This window comes from Symphalangus syndactylus, chromosome 17 (assembly GCF_028878055.3).
Source record: "Symphalangus syndactylus isolate Jambi chromosome 17, NHGRI_mSymSyn1-v2.1_pri, whole genome shotgun sequence".
Lineage (NCBI taxonomy): Eukaryota > Metazoa > Chordata > Mammalia > Primates > Hylobatidae > Symphalangus > Symphalangus syndactylus.
This window is the reverse complement of record NC_072439.2, coordinates 81,722,337-81,742,793: the sequence shown is the minus strand read 5'-3', so window position 1 is coordinate 81,742,793 and position 20,457 is coordinate 81,722,337. Positions and strand designations below refer to the sequence as shown.

The window sequence follows — 20,457 nt, the reverse complement described above, 5'->3', positions numbered from 1 at the left end:
TCTGCTCCCCCCAACAAAAAAAACCTATTACAGATTGATTTATAATATACTTTTTGGCTTACATTTTAAACTCATATCTCTTCCCCGAAGAATATTATTTAGCCTATAGACAAAATTTCTATTGCGTTGGTATACTAGATTAAATAACGTTTCCTTATCAGAGATACTATCGTCTTCCTGTGTGTACCTGACTCTAATCACAGATAAGAAGAAACATATTCCAAACACTCCAAAATGTGTATAATTAAAATCTGAATCCATATTTGGTAAAGTGGACCAGGGATAAGCAGATTTACTAACATTTCTGCCAGCTTTGGAGTTTATTTGAAACATAATGTTACTTGACTGATACCTTAAAACAAGAGCGAAACAGAAATGTTTGCAATCATTTGCTATGCATTCTAATTCTTCTCTTTTCTGTATCCAAGAGACTTTAAAATAAAGTGCTTTGTAAATTAGCAGTTTGAAGTAGGGGCAGGTGTTCTCAGGAAGACTTAAAAATAGTCTAATTTAAAACTCCTGTGGTGCCTTTGTTTTTGCAGCTTCATGATTTTGCAAATAAAGTCTATTAATTCTCATACATATGGCTAATTCATCTGGTTTATGGTAGAATCTGAATTCATTTTAGAAACCACAGACTTTTAAAAACACACATTTGGTTTGCTCTGCTAGTTCATTAGAAAATAAAAGTTGGCATCTATTACAGATAGAGCATAGAGTAACAGATATTTCTTGGTTTCATAGTAAAAGCCACAGGTATATTTCTTAGGAGCAGGGTCCTGCAGCTATGTTTTTATCCAGCTGCCTTACCAGTTATTTCCAAGGGGAGTTAGTCACCCCAGTAAATGAAGCAAAGGTTGCTTCTTTTGTGACTGTTTTAGATTTACTTATTTTTTTCTTTTGACCAAGGGCACTGATGATGATTGAATATACTTTAGCATCGGTCCTGACAAAACTCTGTTGCTCATAGAGGGCCTGTGGTCTTAATTCCACCAATACCTCTGTCTGTTCAGGGCTGAGGTGATTATTTGCCTATGTGCATTTGAGTTAACATTTCCAGTTAAAGCAAATTATTACATGTCTCTCAATATTTTCTTAACCTAGCCGTTTTTTTTCTGGGGTGGTATAAATACAGAGAAAAATAATTTCAATTTTCTACTAAGATTTTTTGAATTGTTATTGAAGAATCCACAGTAATGGGGGTTTTTTAATAAAAGAAAGTTATTTCAGAGGGCAATCAAACAAAAAATCTATTTGTAATTGTAACTGATCTTTATTATAGGCATTCAAAGCAGACTTTCTGACTTATTCAAGCTGTCTGGGGAATCATTCCGCACCCTCTAGCTTCACAAGACATAAACTAAGGAAAATTTAAATGACAAAAATTGTAAGATTATTAACAGCTCAAAAAGTAGCCATTTGTTTTCCCCCAGGGGAGTTTTGCATTTGTTTTTCTATATGACTTTACTTAAGATTTTTCTTAAAATCTTCACAAAGGGGAATAGCTTAGGTAATATAAGTTATGTTAGTACATTAGATCTCGCCCCTGGGGATTTATTCAGGTTCACTAGAAACAACACGCATAAGAAACCAATTGAAGGTAAGACTGTAGAATGTTGTTTTCAATACCCTGAACAGTAGGTTATCATAATTGAGGCCCTCAGCAAAACTGTAAAGCAGATGATATTTATCATGGGTACTTCCACCTCTCTAACAGATCCACTTTTTTCCCTCCTGGTACCACCTTTTTTTATTCTTGAGACAGGGTCTTGCTCTGTCGCCCAGGGTAGAGTACAGTGGCCCATTCTCGACTTACTGCTTGCTATGCCTCCCTGGCTCAAGAAATTCTCCCACCTCAGTCTCCCAAGTAGCTGGGACTACAGGTGCACGCCACCGTGCCCAGATAATTTTTGTATATTTTGTAGAGACGGGGTTTCGCCATGTTGTCCAGGCTGGTCTCAAACTCCTGAGTTGAAGCGATCCACACGCCTTGGCCTCCCACAGTGCTAGGATTACAGGCATGAACCACAGCTCCCAGCTCACCCTTTTCTATCCTGTGTTATTTCTTTCTTAACCCTTTGCTAAGGCATTAACTGCTAGCAAAGATATGACTAACAGCAATAAACCACCTGCACACACACACACATACACACATTTTCAGAGGCGAATCTTTGAGATTAGTTTGGAGTTGGAGCGAGGGTGGCATTTTCAGGAGAGTGAGCAATGCTGGGGTTTGTTGTGTTGTTTTGGTCAGTGGTCGCTGCTGCCTTCCTCTCCCCCTTTTCTATCCCAGTTCAAGTGGCACCTGGTCTTCTTCCTCAAATGTCATCTTATAAGTAACGATGAGCATAAGTATGATGAAATATTAACTAGAACCCTATTGAAGCAAATTCATGTACATTTAAGCTGTTGCTCAAAATTATGACACAAGCTCCAGCAAGATTCTGAAGTGTCTTCCTGTATATTCACATGCAAATCATGTTTGGTATGGATGTAGTGTTGAGCTTTTAACACTTGAAAGTTATAATAGTTGTGGTATGCATTAGCAGAATACTTGATTAATCTGAAAATCTCATTCCCCAGTCATACTGGCCAACAGTTTATCTACTTACTATAAGAAACACAATACAGTCTTTATAGATTTTATTTGTGGTTTATAAATATTCCTTCTAAAAACATGTGTTTGAAAGTAAAAATTTCAGCATATCAATGTTTTTATTATAAAACATTTTTTAAAGTAAAGAATAAGAAAAGGTTAAAACACAACTTGTTAACTCTACAATTTTGAATCTCTAGTATTACCACTGCCAATCCTGGAAACATTAAGATGCGATGCACCATGTAGTCAAAACATCTGGCAGACTGCTTTTTTACACTTTTCATTGAGATCACATGTTTCCAACATAAGCTAAAGCTGTTAAAAGGTTTTATATTTTGAAATTACCTTCTTGATACATTTATAGGATAACCAGTGTGCAATTCTAACACTAAATGTAAAGGTAAACCCCAGCCTAGTGTGTCCTTATTAAGAGACCTAAATCCAATCTGAATGTTTGGGACATCTAAAAATATAATTTCAAATATGCTGACAGAGAAAACTAGTTACCAAGTTCCTGAAACATTTTTCATCTTTTTATAATTCAGAACATATAAAACACAAATCATCTTGAACTATTGCATGGATCCAAGGCCAGAGTGCTGTGAAGTGGGGGTTATGTTTCTTTCAGTGACCTTTTCATTATCCCCCACCTCATCCACTTCTACCTCACCTCACCTATACCATCCCGTTTAGTAGGGATACCAAATGAGAGACTTTCTTTCCCAGTCTGCTCAGAAAAATTATTATAGCTTATATATTACTGTATTATAGAGCATAAACAGGAAGATAGTTAATACTCTGTTAACTATCAAGAGAGTTGCTGAAGGTGTAATAATACCACACACTGCCAATGTTATCTTATGTCATGCTGACTGATTCTTACTAGTTAGTAACCAATATACTATTTCTTTTATTAAAACCCCATTAGATGAATATCCATTATCCTACTCCATGTAAGATTTCACTAAATGGATCAAACTTTTGGATTGTTTTTTAGACACCACTGTTAGAAATAGCACAGATGAAAAACAATAAGCTCATTTAGACAGGAAGAGGCTGTTTTTGCCATTTCATTAAAAAAAAGAAAAAGACAAAAATTCCTGCCAGCAGCTCCAAAATGGGGTTAACCTGACCCAAGTGAAATAGTTTGAATTTCAGGTGCATGCTCAACTCCCCAAAGTTTCTACTCATGTGCACATACCTCTGGAAAACCAGATAAACCCTGCAAGTGAGACTTGATGTAGCAAGTTATTTTCCCCAAACAGAATGCCATATGGTGATCTATGAATCATGGAAATTCCAGGAGAAGAATGGTGTTGCTGTGATGCCAGAAATCTACCTAGGGAGTCACAAAATCCCCACTCCCACACACCCTCTTAAAAATCATATGGTTCTTTTTTTTTTTTTTTTTTTTTTTGGGGGGTCGGAGCGGTTTTATTGGGCAGCAGGGGCTGCGGGCCGGTGGGGCATCACCGATACAGGTAGTCAGCCTGGATGTTGGCAGCGATCTCGGCCTCCCACTTGTCCCCGTTGTTGAGCAGCTTCTCCTTGTTGTACAGCAGCTCCTCATGGGTCTCCGTGGAGAACTCAAAGTTGGGGCCCTCGACGATGGCATCCACGGGGCAGGCCTCCTGGCAGAAGCCGCAGTAGATGCACTTGGTCATGTCGATGTCATAGCGGGTGGTCCGGCGGCTGCCATCAGCTCTTGGCTCAGCCTCGATGGTGATGGCCTGGGCAGGGCAGATGGCCTCGCAGAGCTTACATCATATGGTTCTTGAAGCAACTGGTATGGTAGAAGAATTCATAACCATGTCATATGAATAATGATTGAAAGAACTGGGGATATTTGGCTGGGAAAATAAAGACTCAAGGAGACCATGATGACTCTATATAAGTATTTGAAGGGCTGGCTATTTAGGAAAGGGATGACATTGTTCTATACAGCCTTGAGGGTTAAAACTGGTGTTAAATTAGGGTAAGGTAAAAAGTTTCCTCAAGGTGGAGACAATAAGAATGTACCTCATATAGCACCCAGTTTGGCAAGATGCCCTCTTGGAGATGGAAGAGGTGTAGGGTGAAGGGAGAGATATGGGTGAGATCACAGTGACACTGTGCACACATAGGCCCCTATTCCAAGACATTATGCCTTGTAGAGAAACCCAGTGAAAAGCACCATGGGAAAGACCCACACACTAGGTATATGTGAGTTTGTGTCCCTATCAAAATGGTTGTAGTCAACTGAAGTAATGACCAGCAAAATCCAACATTTCCTGGGAAAATATTCCCTGTTTGTCAGTATTTGGGTGGGCATCTGACAGAGTACTATCATGAAAAGTGATCAGAAACAGTAAAAGGTCAGAAAATATGGAAGCTCCTTAAGAAAGTAAGAAAGAAGAAAAATTAAAACACCATGAGCAAATGAACCTGCTAGAGCTGCAAGGCACCCCTTCACCTCCCTTCACATGTGTGTTAACTGTAACATGCATGCCCATCCTCAGTGATCTGCTGATCATGTAGGGATATAACATTCGATTCGGCAGGGGATTATGTACACATGAGATACATGGGAGCTTATTGGAAATGCAGGATCTCAGGTCCAACTCCAGACCTACTGAATCAGGAACTGATTTTTTTCAAGAAACCCAGTGATTTGTATGCACATTAATATTTGAGAAGCACAGGTCTGAGAAAACTGTAGGTATAAAAACAACGTGTGATCTATTGAGCTGAGACCCTAGCAGAAAGCTTAATTCCTAGGTAGCTTTCTGACATCACAGAGACAAGATGAAGTCCCTGAAAGAGGAGCTGGAAAGAGCAGCTATCACAACTCTACTTGAATAAAAATGTCTTCATTATATTGACGCCATAACGACCAGCCAATTTGTTGTAGTTTTTCCTTCTGGAAAAATGCACAACAAACCTATGATGCTTCACCTAACACATTTATTCGTTATATTTACAAATAAATAAATAAATAGTTTTATTTGTTTGTAATTTATTTTAAGGGAGTGGGGACATAATAGTTCTCTAAACAATTTGTTTGTTTGGAGAACAAACAAACAGAGGTGGCTCATGCCTGTAATCCGAGCACTTTGGGAGGCCGAGTCAGGCAGATCACCTGAGGTCAGGAGTTTGAGACCAGCCTGGTCAACATGGTGAAACCCCGTCTCTACTAAAAAATAACAAAACAAACTATTTGTTTAGAGAACTGTTATGTCCCTATCCCCTTAAATCTTTTCTCCTCCAAGATAAACAGTGCACTCAGTCATTTCTCATAATGATATTTCTGATATTTTAAAGGCTCCATGAAAATATGGCCCTCCAAACAAGACACACTGCTAGAGATGTGATCAGGTGAATTCCAACCACTGTGAGATTATCGATCGCTTGGGAAAGATAACTATTCAGACAGCCTAAAACTGCATTAGCTTCTTTATATTAAATTGTTCTATAAATTGTTCTGATGTTTCTATTCTATAAATCACTTGAGAGTTATTTCACAGGTATTTGGTCTTTATACCAAAATAATCTTAAATCTAAATGTGTTGATTAAAATATTCTAGGTTAACAGTTCCTTATGTCTCCAACGATTGTGCTAATGTTCAATTTGAGGTTGTAGAATCATTTGTTTAAAGAACCTTTGAAAAAGTTTTCTTCAACCATCTCATCTCACAGATGGGGAAACTGAGGCCCAGAAAAGTTAAAAGACTTGCTCAGAAAGTCCCACACTGGTTAGTTAACAGAGCTAGTGCTGAAGTGAAATCTGCCTTACCCTGATATATTATTTTCATTACACCATAATTCTCTATTTTAAGACCTATTACATTAAAAAATCAACATGAAAATAAATATTACAATAAACCACTAACAGTTTCCAAATATCTAGATGTTTGGCATTTAGTCATTAAAATTGATATTTTTCTGCTTTTCAGTTGTAGTATAACTATTTGATATTTTATATGTTGCTTTAGCAGTCATTTGGCTAACAATGGAAGAAAATATGGCCTATAAGTATGTTTTACAAGTGAAATAAAGTGCCCTGAAAAATTGAATTAGAAATTTAGAACATTTCTTGTTCTAAAGGTGTTCACCACTGTTTCTCCTTGGACTGACTAGACTGGCCATTTGAATAAGCATAGAAAGAATGATGAAGATTTAAAAATTACCATTTTGCAATCACCAGAGTAAACAGTGACTCAAATAAGAATGATCAATGGATGTTAAATCTGAGGAGGAAAGCAGTATGGGAACAAGGTATTTACATAGCATTAAAATGTCATTCATAAATTACAAAAGAAAAAAAGGAACTTTTCAATGGCTAAATTGGATAACACCTTAACTAAGTCATCAAAATCAACATCACCAATAATGGACAGACGGAGCATGTGCCTCTGGATATGATGCTCTGAAAAAGAGACAGCGTCACTCAGGTAATAATCATGCCAAAAAATGCACAACCTGAGTCTAATTATGAGAAAACAGACAAACCCAAAATAAAGGCTACTCTATAAAATAAGCAGATTGTGTTTTTCCAAAATATTAATGTCATGAAAAACGAGAAAAAGCTGAGAAGCTGTTACAAATTAAAAGGAGATCAAAGAGATATGACAACTAAATGCAATATATAATCCTAGACTGGATCTTAGGCTAGGAAGAAAATTGCTGTAAGGACACCCTTGGCACACACTATTTACCAGAACTCGAATGTGGACTTTTGATCAGTATTATTTTTGTTTTTACGTTTTTGAATTGGATGACTATACTGTGGCTATGTTAAAAAAAAATCCTTATTCATAGGACATACACATACTGTATGAAGTGATAAAAAGCATGGTGTGTATATTTAATAATCTTATGTATATGTATGTGTGTGTGTATATATACAGAGAGAGAGAGGGAGGGAGAAGGAATGAAAGATAACGATAAAGCCATATAGCAAAATGTTAAAAACTACAAAATCTGGGGAAAGGGTATATGGGAGTCTATTGTACTCTTTTTGTAATTTTTCTGTAAGCTTGAGCGACTATTTCAAAATAAATAATGTGTTGGAAAAAAAGTACATTGGGGCACTAGCAGACTTCTAGATCTAGGCTAGGGGTGAAGGGTCCAGGGAATAGGCAGGGGCAGAGCCCAGGTCAAGCCCTGAACAGGTCAGTGTGGACCCCACTGCTGCCTTCACAGTACAAAGAACAGCAGAGCTTGCACCCTGACTCAGCAGGCCTGAGACACTGGTTCTGCCACTACCCTGCTGCTGCTGCTGCCCACAGAAACCCCATGTTAGAGCTTCAGTGGCTGCCCTTACTGCCAGGATGGACTCTCCACCATGGCTACTTGTCTGTGTCCAAAATCCTATTTCAAAATGGAGGGCAAATATGGCCGATTGGTGGAGCTGAGACACGCTTCATACTGGGGCTCCAAGATAGTCTGTAAAAGTGCATATTGGCTTTTCACTAAGACTGAGAGTGTGGGCAATTTCCCAGATGTGGAAAGAGAGTTTAGATTTGGGGAAGATTTTTTAAGTGAATGTCCACCGTAACATGTCCAGATATTGCTTGAATGTAAAATAGACACTTTGGTCTCTATCTTGATTGACTAGAGCCCAGCCTGGCTTGAGAGATAAGAGTTGAAAGGAAATAATTCTCTTTAAGCCTGCGTTTATTTAGTACTACCTGCCATTAGAGACAGGACTCTAAGAGAATATGGTAGAACTAGCTTATATTGGCTTATTAAATCATGTAGCAGAGAAGAGCAGAATGGTTCCTCTATCATTGATCAATGTCCATCTACTGCTCACTCCTCTTCTTTTTGAGATATTAGAAAGAGCCATATAAAGAGTTTAGTAATTAATTAAGGAATTAAAATACATATCATGTACCTTAGTGATAAGAACATCTTTTTCCTCCATGTGCAGGCATTTAATGTAAAATATTGGGCACATTCATGTTTGATATTCATCCAAAGGATGATGACAATCAAGACGCCCTGTGCATTTGAGTCATTAATATTGATATATAGTCTCTTATATAACCCTTTAGGGAGATTTATGTAAGACAAAAAGAAAGTCTTCTTAAGCTTGAGGAAAGATTAAATTAAAATGGAATCTTGGAGGTATAAAGGTCTTTAGAGTTCACATAGCACAACTTGGTCATTTCACATGTGAGGAAACTGAGGGCTAGGTCTTGATGGCTCAGTTTTCTTCAATTAATTGCCTATTCCCAAAATGAAAAAAAAAAAAAGGAAAGAATGCTGAAAGGCTTTTGATGACATTCATCATACATCGCTTAATAATTCCTCACATTTGAAGAGGGAACAAAACATAGTGCTTAAGAGCTTCTGCTCCAGCATAACAGCCCCAAGTTCAAACCATGGCTTCACCACGTAGTGAAGTGATTTTGCTCGAACTTATCCTCCCTAACCCCCACTTTCCTCACCTGTGACAGGGAGATAAGAAAAGTACCCACACGTTATGATGACTTCGTAAGGACTAGATGAGAAAATGAAGGTATAAGGGTCTTAGAATAAAATAATTTATCAATTATACTAGCTCTTATGTTTTTATAGAGCTACCAAAATGTTTCTCACATATTATCTGTGGAATAAAGAGTTTAGCCACAGCGTACCTGTTATACCTGTTGTTCACAATAGTGGCAGATGCTTACTTTTCTTGTTTTCTCACAGTTCTAGATTTTTTTTATTTCCTCATCCTCAATTCCTTGCCTTACATATGCTCTGAATGTTTACTCATCCATCACTATTCCCTTCAAATGTTACCCCCTCAGTGAGTGCTGCTCTGCACCACCACCCCTCTCCCAGCAATGCAGAATTAAGGATGTTTTTCTTGATGCTCCTCTAGCAGCTTATATGCATTGATAATACAATACCATAATTAACATATAGCTTTAATTATTTATTTTTGTCAGTCTCTCCAACTTCTTGTAAGCTCATCTGTGGCAGTGACTATATCCAACACATCTTTGTATTCTTGGAGACTAGTAGTGCAAAGTGTATACTCTTTATGTAGTACTTATTGAATGAATAGATGACTTGATGATTAAATGAATGAATGAGTGAATGAATGTGTGAAATACTCAGAAGAGTCCTTACTGTCTTGAGTAAGGACTCCAAAGTGCAGTTGGGATGGTCTCCCTATTGCTAAGATACGCACAGCCTCAGGATCTGGTCTATTCCCATGAGCTGTGGAAGCAAACTTCAAGTGAAGTTTCTACACACTTGAAATGAAATCAATTACAGGGAAACCTTATAAACCTTATAATTAGATTGCCACTGTAATTAACCAATACTCCACTGTCAAAGCAGTCTACGCAGTTTAATGGGTTCAACCTCTTTAAATCTGGAGGACAATCTGGGGCTGCAGACTTAGAAATATAATAGATTCTTCTAGTGGTTTCTAACTGTATCTCTAACCAGCCAAGGTCATGTGGAATTAGAAGCCATCCCTCTAAAGTTCTAGACACCTCCTCACCACTTCAGCTGGTTGTCAACAACAATTTTGATGATAATGCTAACACACACACCCCTGAGACAACTGAGACTACAACAGAACGTTATGATGTTGGAACTGCTGTCGGAGGCTGTCATTTGCTTATACCCTGTTGTAAGGGTTGCTTACACCCCCAGCCCTGACCTCCCCAGTTACACATGCATGCACATGTGAGCTCTCTCTCTCTCTCACACACACACACACATGCAGCTTTTCACATCAGATCCAAGGAAGGAACTGTACTCACAATGGTCATCCAGTGGACTTGTCTATTTCGTGCACCTATCTGAACCATGGGATCTTATTATATCTCACACAGTTACTCTTTTTTTTTTTTTTTTTTTTTTTGAGATGGAGTCTCGCTCCATCTCCCAGGCTGGAGTGCAGTGGCACAATCTCAGCTCACTGCAAGCTCCGCCTCCTGGGTTCATGCCATTCTCCTGCCTCAGCCTCCTGAGAATCTGGGACTACAGGTGCCCGCCACTACGCCTGGCTAATTTTTTGTATTTTTTTTTTTTTTAGTAGAGATGGGGTTTCACAGTGTTAGCCAGGATGGTCTCAATCTCCTGACCTCGTGATCCACCCGCCTCGCCCTCCCAAAGTGCCGGGCACAGTTACTCTTACATGTGAGCCTGAAATACGGAGGAGTGATTCTTCCCATTCAGTTACAGGCTAAAAAGATTCAAAAATCACATGTCAACACAGAGGTCTTTCTAAAAGGAGACAAGAAATACCAGTGCCAGTGACATGTACTACCTTTGTGCAAATAATAAAAATGTACCCTTTCTGGGTGAACCAAATATACAAAGACTGTTTTTTCCTGGAGGACACAATCCCACACCCAGGCACACACTTGGTATGTGAGGTAGAGGGTTGGATTTCAGACCTGAATAGTGCCCCCTCATCCAGACATCTTTGCACAGCCAATCTGCACAACCATAGATATGGCTCTGAAGGGGGTCTCCTCTACCAAGGAGCTAGTCTGTCTCTCTCTCTCTCTCTCTCTGTGTGTGTGTGTGTGTGTGTGTGTGTGTGTGTGTGTGTGTAGATGAGTGGTGAAAGGTGAATAAGTTAGCTCTACTTTACCAAATATATTCAAACACAAATTGGATGTGTTTGCTAAGGCTTTTATAGAAGATGGTCTCTTTAAAGGATTACTGGCTTTCCTTCCAGCTCTAGGATTCTATTATTATCAGGCCTGTAATTAGTGATACAATACATCTGTGAGTGCTTGGTCAGGGCCGATTCCCCCAGTTTACTACTAACCATATAATGGGAAATACATTTTAAAATTTTGCTAACATCGAGATGCTTGATATTTCTTACAAAGCCAAAGATCAGCCTCTCCTAATTCTTCAGAGGACATGCTGTTTGGGAGCGTGCTGCCGTATGTCTCCTCATTCTGCAAATAAGACATTTTCCTGTAAAGCTATCCCTGATATAGGAGGTTCTTGTTTGTGATATAATGCTGATATCTCTGCTACAATAGTCACTTTTTGTGGGAGTGAGATGTTCGTAAAGATTAATCTTTAGAGTGCCTCAGTGAGGTTGGCAAAAGATAGATATTTTATCTCTGTCATGCTGATAAAGAGAATGCAGCATACAGGTTTGACCACCTCCCCCAAACTTCCTTGTCAAATCAGTTGGGGACTGAGGAGTAGAATCTGGGTCTTCTGTTTTTTACTCTATTGCTTGCGCCTGCATAGCAAATTCAGGCCATATCTCCATGTCGGTACGTCAGCCGCTGCAAAATGACTCAACTAACGGGATAAAAGGATTTTGCAAGTTTTCTGGAACATTGCGGTGGCCTTGGAGGGTAGAAATCACCGATGCATTCTTTCTACCACTTACTCAAAACAGATGTCAAATCCATATAGCTTTACCAATACTCTGCACTTGACACCTGTAACATTTATACATGTAATACTCTGAGAGCACGTTTGTGTAGGATGGGGTGCACTAGCTTAGTGGAGTACAGAACAGCCACAAAACACCCATCTTTTATGCAGAAATCCCCTCTAGAATCAGAAATGCCCAGAAGGCCAGAATAATATTGAGGCTATGGGATTAACCGGAGCTCAGAAGCCCAGTGTGGAGACACTTTTCAAGAACGTCAATATTATCTTGATTGTATGTATAAACCAAGCCAAAATATCCCCGCTCAAAATTCTATTACCTACCTAAATATTTTTATGTTTTATTTTGTACTTTGCTATTGTAAAACATTCAACATTAATAAGGTAGTTAACCAAGTGTTTCATGTATTACTGTAATGTTTTAACCTCCTTTAAATTAACCCCTCTTTTAAATACAAGTCTTTACTTGAGAAAAATCCGTTGCTATTTATTTGAGGGAGTTCTCTTGATTTCTTATGATCTTAGACATCAATTTATGCAGGGAGAGAAAATACCAGCTTTGTTGAAAGGAAACTACTTCTAAATGGCAGGATCAAAATTATTGTGGAGGAAATATGCACAGCTCTTATTTTACTAATCTCAATTCATATTAAAATATCTATTTTAAATGGAACATTTGTTCCCTAATGTCTTAAAATTAATTTTAAACTTTCAATTAATTTAGGAGTGTGGAAGGACTAAGAAGTAACATTATAAAAATCGGACTGTGATAGCATTGATCAAATTGTTCAATATAAAATTAAAATACCAAAATAAAAATCATGTTTTCTTTCATAGCTGATTTTGTTAAAATAATATTTTAGAAATCAACTTCTAGCACATTCATGTGATTATATTCTGGTTTCAGAATCAATAAATAGTAGAAATTAAATGTTCTGTGTTATATCAAGGAAGCATTACTCCCATCTTCTATTTTAAGAGCTAAAGTACATGTGTTTTTGTGTCTCATTTGTCCAATATTGTTATTTTACCTGTGGCTCATACTGCACATAATTCTGGTGTTTTAATAAATGCTTAAACAGATAAAGAAATATTAAAGTAACTAAGCCAAAGACATAATCTGGCATCTACGCTCATCCTCAATATTTGTCTACAAACCAGTTACATCTCCCCAGCTTAACACCAGTCTCACTAACTAACTACCTCTACCTGTTCCAACTCAAAGTCAACATGTTCAAATATGGACTCACTGTCACCACCACCAACTGTACCAACTTCTGTAAGGCCTACCTCTTCCCCTATTTTTCTGGATTGTCTAATAGCACCCCCACACTCAATTACGTAAGTCAGAAACCTGGGAGTCATCCGCTCCTCTCTCATATCATCCTTTTATTTGAAGTCCTTTCATGTTAATCATCATCTATAATAGTGTTTCCAAGTGCAATCACTTTAGAATCATTGTCTAGAATGCTCGTTAGAAATGTAGATTCTTGGACCCCACTGCAGCCCTGTTGAATAAGGCTCCCTGAGAACGAGGCCTGGGACTCTGATTCCACAGTTGAGTTTAATGCACACTGAAGTATGAAAAACAGTGGCCTCCACAATAACATATGACTTATAAGCCCTACTTTGCTGTTTTCTCATCTACAATGTCCTATAAGAACTCCTAACTCTAACCTTACTAGATTTTGAACATGTCCCCAAATTGGACTTGTGCCTCCATGCCTCTGGCCTTCTCTAGTGATGTTCTCTCTGACCGGGTCACCCACATTCTCACCTACCTGACCAATCCTTGCTTATCCTTCAAAATCCAGTCGAAGGTATCACTTCCTACAAGGAGTCTTCCGTAAACCTCCAGGGCTGGGTTAGATGCCTTCCTCATGTTCTCATAGCACCCTGAGCCTGTGAAGAACTCTGTCTCAGCTCCCCTTACCCTACTTCTTGGTGGGTGGTTCTCTTGGCTGTATCTTGTTCATCTTTTCAACCCTGGTACCTAGCACAGAGCCTACTCATGGTGGGTAAGCAATACATGTTGGATTAAATAAAGGATTGTTGAACGAATTCATCTTTTAATTAGCCTTAATTAGTCTGCTTGGTTTGATTTAAACTTCTGAAGAGTCCCATAGACTAGTATAGATTAAGCATTTTATCTGACATCTTTGAAGATGAAATTAAATTATTATGAAAATGAACTATTCCCTTTAAAAATCAATTATTCTTCAGTAATGCATTCAAATTCCTGTCTGATTTTTTTTTAAGGCAAGTGTGAAGAACCAAAGAAACAATATAATCCAACAGGCAAAACACTTTAATCCCAGGCCTGTTTCTGCTCTAACTAGTATATGACTTGAGAAACATCACTTTATCTCTGTGGGTTTCGGTTTTCTCATTCACATCACAAAAGGAGTAGGTAGAATCTGAAGCTTTTCTCAGTAAAATAATTTTATTATTCTAAACTAAAATTTAATAAATTAACATTTTGAGATAGTACTTAATGTAATAAAAAAGCAATTTAAATAGTATCTAGAGTTTATCATGTGTATAAATGTTATATGTAAGATATATATAAAATATGGGGGAGAAGCTGTTGATCTAACTGTACGATAAAATAGACCAATGTTATATTTATTCTACTTTTTCTACTTAGTTGTAATATTTTATTGTATTGGTTTAAATTTTTATTTTATCAATTAATTGCATGATTTGCTCATTATATGAAATGATAATCATCTGTTATTTATCCCCACGGATTACATAATTGTAAGTGAAATGAATATCATGGCGTTATTTGACTGAGAAGATTATTTTCACATTTTTCTTCTGGTTTTTAAGACATGGGGGAAATTTGTGATGAGCTGTTAATCCAAGTTATAGCAATTCCTACCTATATGACCTTGGACAAGTTTCTTAATCTCTCTGACCATATGAAATTTGAAAATTGAAATGTGCATTAATTCATTAAGAAGCCTAATTGTTTGATTTCTGACTCTTGTCAATAAGAACACTCACAGATTTGTTGCCAAGTTTTAATACTGGATTCTCTGCTTTAGAAATGTCATTATATTATTGAGGGGGGATATTATCCAGTTGATAAAGATTATCTCATTAAAACAGAGACCACTACTTCCTGTCATTTAAAATTCTACAATAAGATGATCGTATGGAAATTATACCCTCAAACTAATTAATGGAATAAGTTAGTTGAAGTGGGAAGTATTTCTATTTCCTTTCATCTCTCTGATTTCCTCAGTCCCAAGGAAATACAAATATTTTCATTGACAGTTATATTAGACGCAGAATTGTGAATTGCCTTTGGTATACCCATTTAGAGAGAATTGAAGGACGAAATTTGATGATAAATAAAAATGGGAAACTAGAACCTCAAGGTATGCTTCTACCTTAAATCACTGAAATTGCCTGTTTGCACATTTAAAATGAGGTATCCTCATAAGCCAGAAGTGGAAACCAGAGGCTAAGATTCCAACCAGAGCCAGGAGCACACTTTTATAGAATATTAGCAAATTTAATACCTTGGGGCAGTGAAAGTTCTTGGCAAACATTGATTTACTGGAGATCAGAAAAAGTTGGTTGACTGGGAGGAACATTTATGCATTTATATATGCATTCTTTAAGTAAGCACGACTATATGAGTGAATTACAGTCTACAGAGAAACCTAAAATCCCAGAGACCTGGAGTTCAAATTATTGACTTTATTTCCAACTGTGACCCTATATGGCCTCAAACTAACCTTTATCATCTATTCCATGGCCCTAAACACAGCCTATAAGATGTTACCCTACTGAGCAATGGAAAAGATTGTTTGGCACACTTCCTTCTCGTGTCCTACTCCTTTATGCACACAATTAAAATAGACACCAATACACAGAGCTAGAAGAAATTGATTTCTACATATTGATCATTCACACCTGATTGTGAAATAAAGTTGGTTGTACTGATTTCTGTGGCTCTATGATGCCCTTAATAGAGTGGCCCAAAAACTCTAGCCTTGCTGTTCTGGATTTTAACAAACAAACAAACAACAACAACAACAAAAAGACGGACAACTTGAACAAATTGAATCTGCAACAACCTTAGAGAGCCATCTCAGAGGCAGGGGGAGCCCTTTGAGAAGCATAGCAACTAGATGTCACCCGGTAAGACAGGCAGGCCTGGGTGAAAGGCTTCGTGTGAGCTGTCTAATTGTTTACCTCAAGCTTTCTGCAAATTCGTGTGTTTCATTTTTCATTTCAGAGCAGCACCCACTCTCCTATTAGAATGAACAAGGTTCCCAGGCCAACAGAAGCTCTTCTCCTCTCTAAAAACAAACAAAATGAAAGGCAAGTTTGGAAATGACTTGCACAGCCATAAATATTGGCACTATCTTTAACATGATTTTCACTTCAAAAAATATGTTTTCATTTATAACATAGTTTATATTCATAACCACATTGTCAAGTCAGAAGGACTGGCCATATCACCAACCAAGGCACCGATTGTTAGTTACTTGTCATCAACTGGTTAGTGGTAAAGCAAGACTATGTTGCATTCTGTGTTATTTCTTTTAGAATATTCTTACATAAGGTATTCACTGGCTAAAATGGTTCCAGCCCATTCAATAGAAAGGTTAACACAGACCTACCAAATGATGTAAAAATTGCAAATATAAAACTAATCGTGACATAATATATATGTATAAAAATATTATATGAAACAACATATGTTTTACTTTTGTTCATATAAGGTATATGGTATATATTAATAGATGAGGAACCAGAACACTGCCTTTGGTGGGAAAGGATGTTCTAATGTAACGTATATGTTCCATTCAGTTCCTGACACACTGTACAACCATAATAAATAGAAATTGCTGAAATCCACTTTGCCTTTTGGCTATACTCCCAGGAAAGCTTATCTGATTTCCAAACTGTGGGTGCTAAAATAAAATCTGAGAAACACAGAGCAGAATAAGAAATAGATCTCTTCAGCATATCTGATATCCACCTACCCTGAGTCCTCATTCTTCATCTTAATTTTTCTTTATTTTGAATCTTGATTCCTTTTTCTGAACCTCAACCTTTTCTCAGAAGTGCTTATCCAAGTCATGTTTATAGAAGTAAATACTTATTCATTCATTCGTTATCAAATATTTTTTAGCATCTTAGCTTCTTACAAAGCTTTATGATATTCCCTCTCATTTGGGAACTTAAAAGTTAGCTGAAAAGACACATCAAACTTATGTAGGAAGATCAGATTTAAATAAAATAAAGAAATAATTAAAGAATTTTTATAAGGAAATATAATTATATATAAAGTATATGGAAAATGGGTATTTGAAAATATGGCTCAGTTGTACATGAGTGACAGAAGTACACACTCAGTTTGAGAGTAAATTAATGGGTCATATGTATAGTGTTTTGAATTAAATATTGAAAGATAGTCCCCAATCAAATAGAATGGTTTTTAAAATCTCTATTAAAAATGGCAACTTTTCACATAGTTCACATTGATAACGGCTTTAAAATACATTTTAGGAATGTATAAAGAGAGAGAAACTTGCAAAGGCATCCTGGGGCTTGAATCTGTAATCCATATATTCTTTTTTCCAGTGTTATTTCAAAACCTAGATGTTATGTGAGGAAAATGTCCCTTTCCAAAAACAGCAGAGAGAAAATCATAAAAGATATTTCCATCTGGGGATGTGTAAACATTTAAGTTTGGTAAACAGCCATTTCAAGCTATTCATAAGTCAAAAATATGGTGGCGTAGTGGTTCTCCCGATTTCCTTTAGACCAAAATTTAGACTCAAATCTGTAAACAGATCTTTTTTTATTTTATCATGACACAGCAATTTGCCCACTAGAGAAAATCTTGTATAGATGTTAATCTAGTATAAAATTTCATCATGAAAATATAACTTCATAAATAAATATGATGTGTTAATTAACATTACTCACTCTTTTTACATAAAAAGTTAGCAATAAAATATGAAATTAAATATTTGGATTCATGAATCTATAATGCTCTGTTCTTTAGGATTCCTGTGGAATTAAGTGTTTATTAACAAAGCAAATGATCAAGAGCATAAATGGAAAGCTATTTACATTTGTAAGAAATGTTCAAATATAAATGCAAGTAAATCAGCTAAATTAATAAGTAGGAACATTTAAGAATAACACTTTACAACTAAGTATAGATTTACATCAGAAAGGTGATAAAATCCATCAGCAACCCTGTCTGAGTCCTTGGAAGTTCAGCATCACTCACTTCATGGGTGAAGGTCAAGGTCAGGCATTTATTGAGAGCACTGTCACCTCTGGAGCCCCTCTGGCTCCAGCTGCACTGCTGGTACATGTCTACTTCTTTTGCGATAAAAACCAGCAAGAATCTTCTGTATTGTTCATTCCTGCATGATAACTGAACCAGGTATATTCAAGGACAAATTAAACAACCAAATTAAGGGTCAGCTGCAGAGATAGGCGAACTATATTAGTACCTTGTGAATCTCATCTATTTTAAATTAGAAATTTCTTAAAGACAAGGGCATGATTTTAAACATTCACATATATAGAGAGATAGATATATAAAAATATTTCATAGCACTGAGCCAACATCCAATTAATAGGAGGCTAACTTAAACATTAGATATAGCAGTAAGGATTTAATAAAACTTTAAGTACTATGATCTAATCATTGATCAAAGTCATCCTTCTGCATGGTATGACCTAGCCACATTTTTCTGGAGATAAGATTAACACATTAGAATAAAATTAAGGATAGAATTAAAAACAGAAAGATAAGATATTGAGTGTTGTTGTTGTTGGTGGTGGTGTTACAGCACTTACTTCTCTTTGTGGAAAAGAATGTTTTTTCCCCAAATCAGTCATGCTCACTTGTTGTGACCTAAATCACTATCAGCCATTATTTCTCTGTCTCTATAGTTTACACCCAAATATCCCATTATGCCTTTTCATAATTTCACGTGTTGATTATTCATTCTACTTTTACACTTTTGTTCATTTATTATACATTATATATAATATATTAAATATATATTATATGTTGTATATTATTATATTCTATGAATTACCTCCTATGTATCAAGACAAAAGTCAAGAAAATTAGTTTCAATTCTCTTCTATCATTGTCCTTCATTCTTCTGACTTAAGTCTTCTCTATAGCTTGGCTTCCTCACCAATAGTGAGGAGATTAATATATAGAATGGTCTGAGGTCGCCTGCAACTCTGAAATTCTAGTTCATGAATAACCACGGCCATCCTCTTAGTTTGTTTATTTTGTGAATTCCCAGAAGTCCATGAAAACACTAAGGAACAATTCACTATAATTAGACATCAGGGATACTGCTTTGTTTTAGTTTTTAATAATACACAATGATGATAATTTTAAAGAGTCTCTCACCACATAAGACAATTATGGATGTTTCTACCATGAATGGAATCCTCAATAGGAAGCATTTTTCTTCTGTTGTACTAAGAGCATGACATTAGAATTAAAACACACACACACCTCGTTTTGGAGAAAACACGTTTTCTATAAAATATAATTAAAATTCGGTAGCTCATTCACTAACTTGGCAGAGATAGGATTTGAACCAGAAAATTTGGCTCCAGAGTCAACTCCCTTGTATACAATATTATTAAAAAAATGTGTTTTAAGCATTCATCAAATGCTAGCAGGAAGGGATACAAAGATGAAATGAGGTGTGGTTCCTGCCCTCAAGGGCTTTACAGAGCCAACTCATCTTCCAGCAAAACATTTCTCTAAGGCTCTGCTAAGGAATGAGACAGAGCCCTTTCTGCCGGTAATCCCCAAAGCAATTCATCTGTTTCTTTCTCAGAGCACTTTTACAAGTATGTTATCGCTATTTGTGTTTACCTCTCACATTTCTTGCTTGAAAAGAATATACCTTATTCATATTTATGCTCTATGTCAGTGCTGAATAAAATGGTTCCACAATAACGGAAATAGGTACTGATGTTTACATGTGGCAAGCATCTTATGGTAAGTACAGTGCAAGGATGAAATAAAAGCCTTTAGTGAAATAGCTGCAATTGCAAGATCAAAATCACCATAATAATCCCAATTCAGATTTCGGGGTTTATTTCTGGGTTTTTTTTTGTTCCTCTACTAGAAAAAAAGAAAAAGAATTTAGTGGAAAGAGACTTGCCTTATTTTTTTTCCAGTAGTATTATACATATAAAATAGAACACACATTTTTTGTAATGAATTTTAAAGCTGTTTTCATATGACTTAAAAGTTTAGCTTCTTTTAAGCCACACTACTTTCTGTGGTTTATTTTGTTTTTCCAAACAATTTTCCAGATTTAAACTTTAGACATGCTTTATAGAGACTAAAACTCTAAGCTTATCTTTAAAGTTTTAATGAAAGTAATAGCCCCTACTTTCCTGTAATCTGGGAGTTTTGTGTCTGCATTTTTTTTTTTTTTTTTTTGAGTCGGAGTCTCGCTCTGTCGCCCAGGCTG

At 36.6% G+C, this 20,457-nt stretch overlaps 2 protein-coding genes across 10 annotated transcripts in view; one reads left to right on the top strand and one right to left on the bottom strand.

Moving 5' to 3' along the window:
* The window catches only part of PEX5L (peroxisomal biogenesis factor 5 like), a 686,817-nt gene that overhangs the window by 440,892 nt on the left and 225,468 nt on the right, over positions 1-20,457 (top strand). The gene's annotated exons all lie outside the window — the stretch shown is intronic.
* LOC134733274 (NADH dehydrogenase [ubiquinone] iron-sulfur protein 8, mitochondrial-like) lies at positions 3,991-4,362 on the bottom strand (the record flags this gene model as incomplete). The annotated part of the gene is made up of 1 exon (XM_063622290.1): positions 3,991-4,362. A coding segment is annotated over one exon (294 nt), but the record flags the coding sequence as incomplete, so codon positions are not given.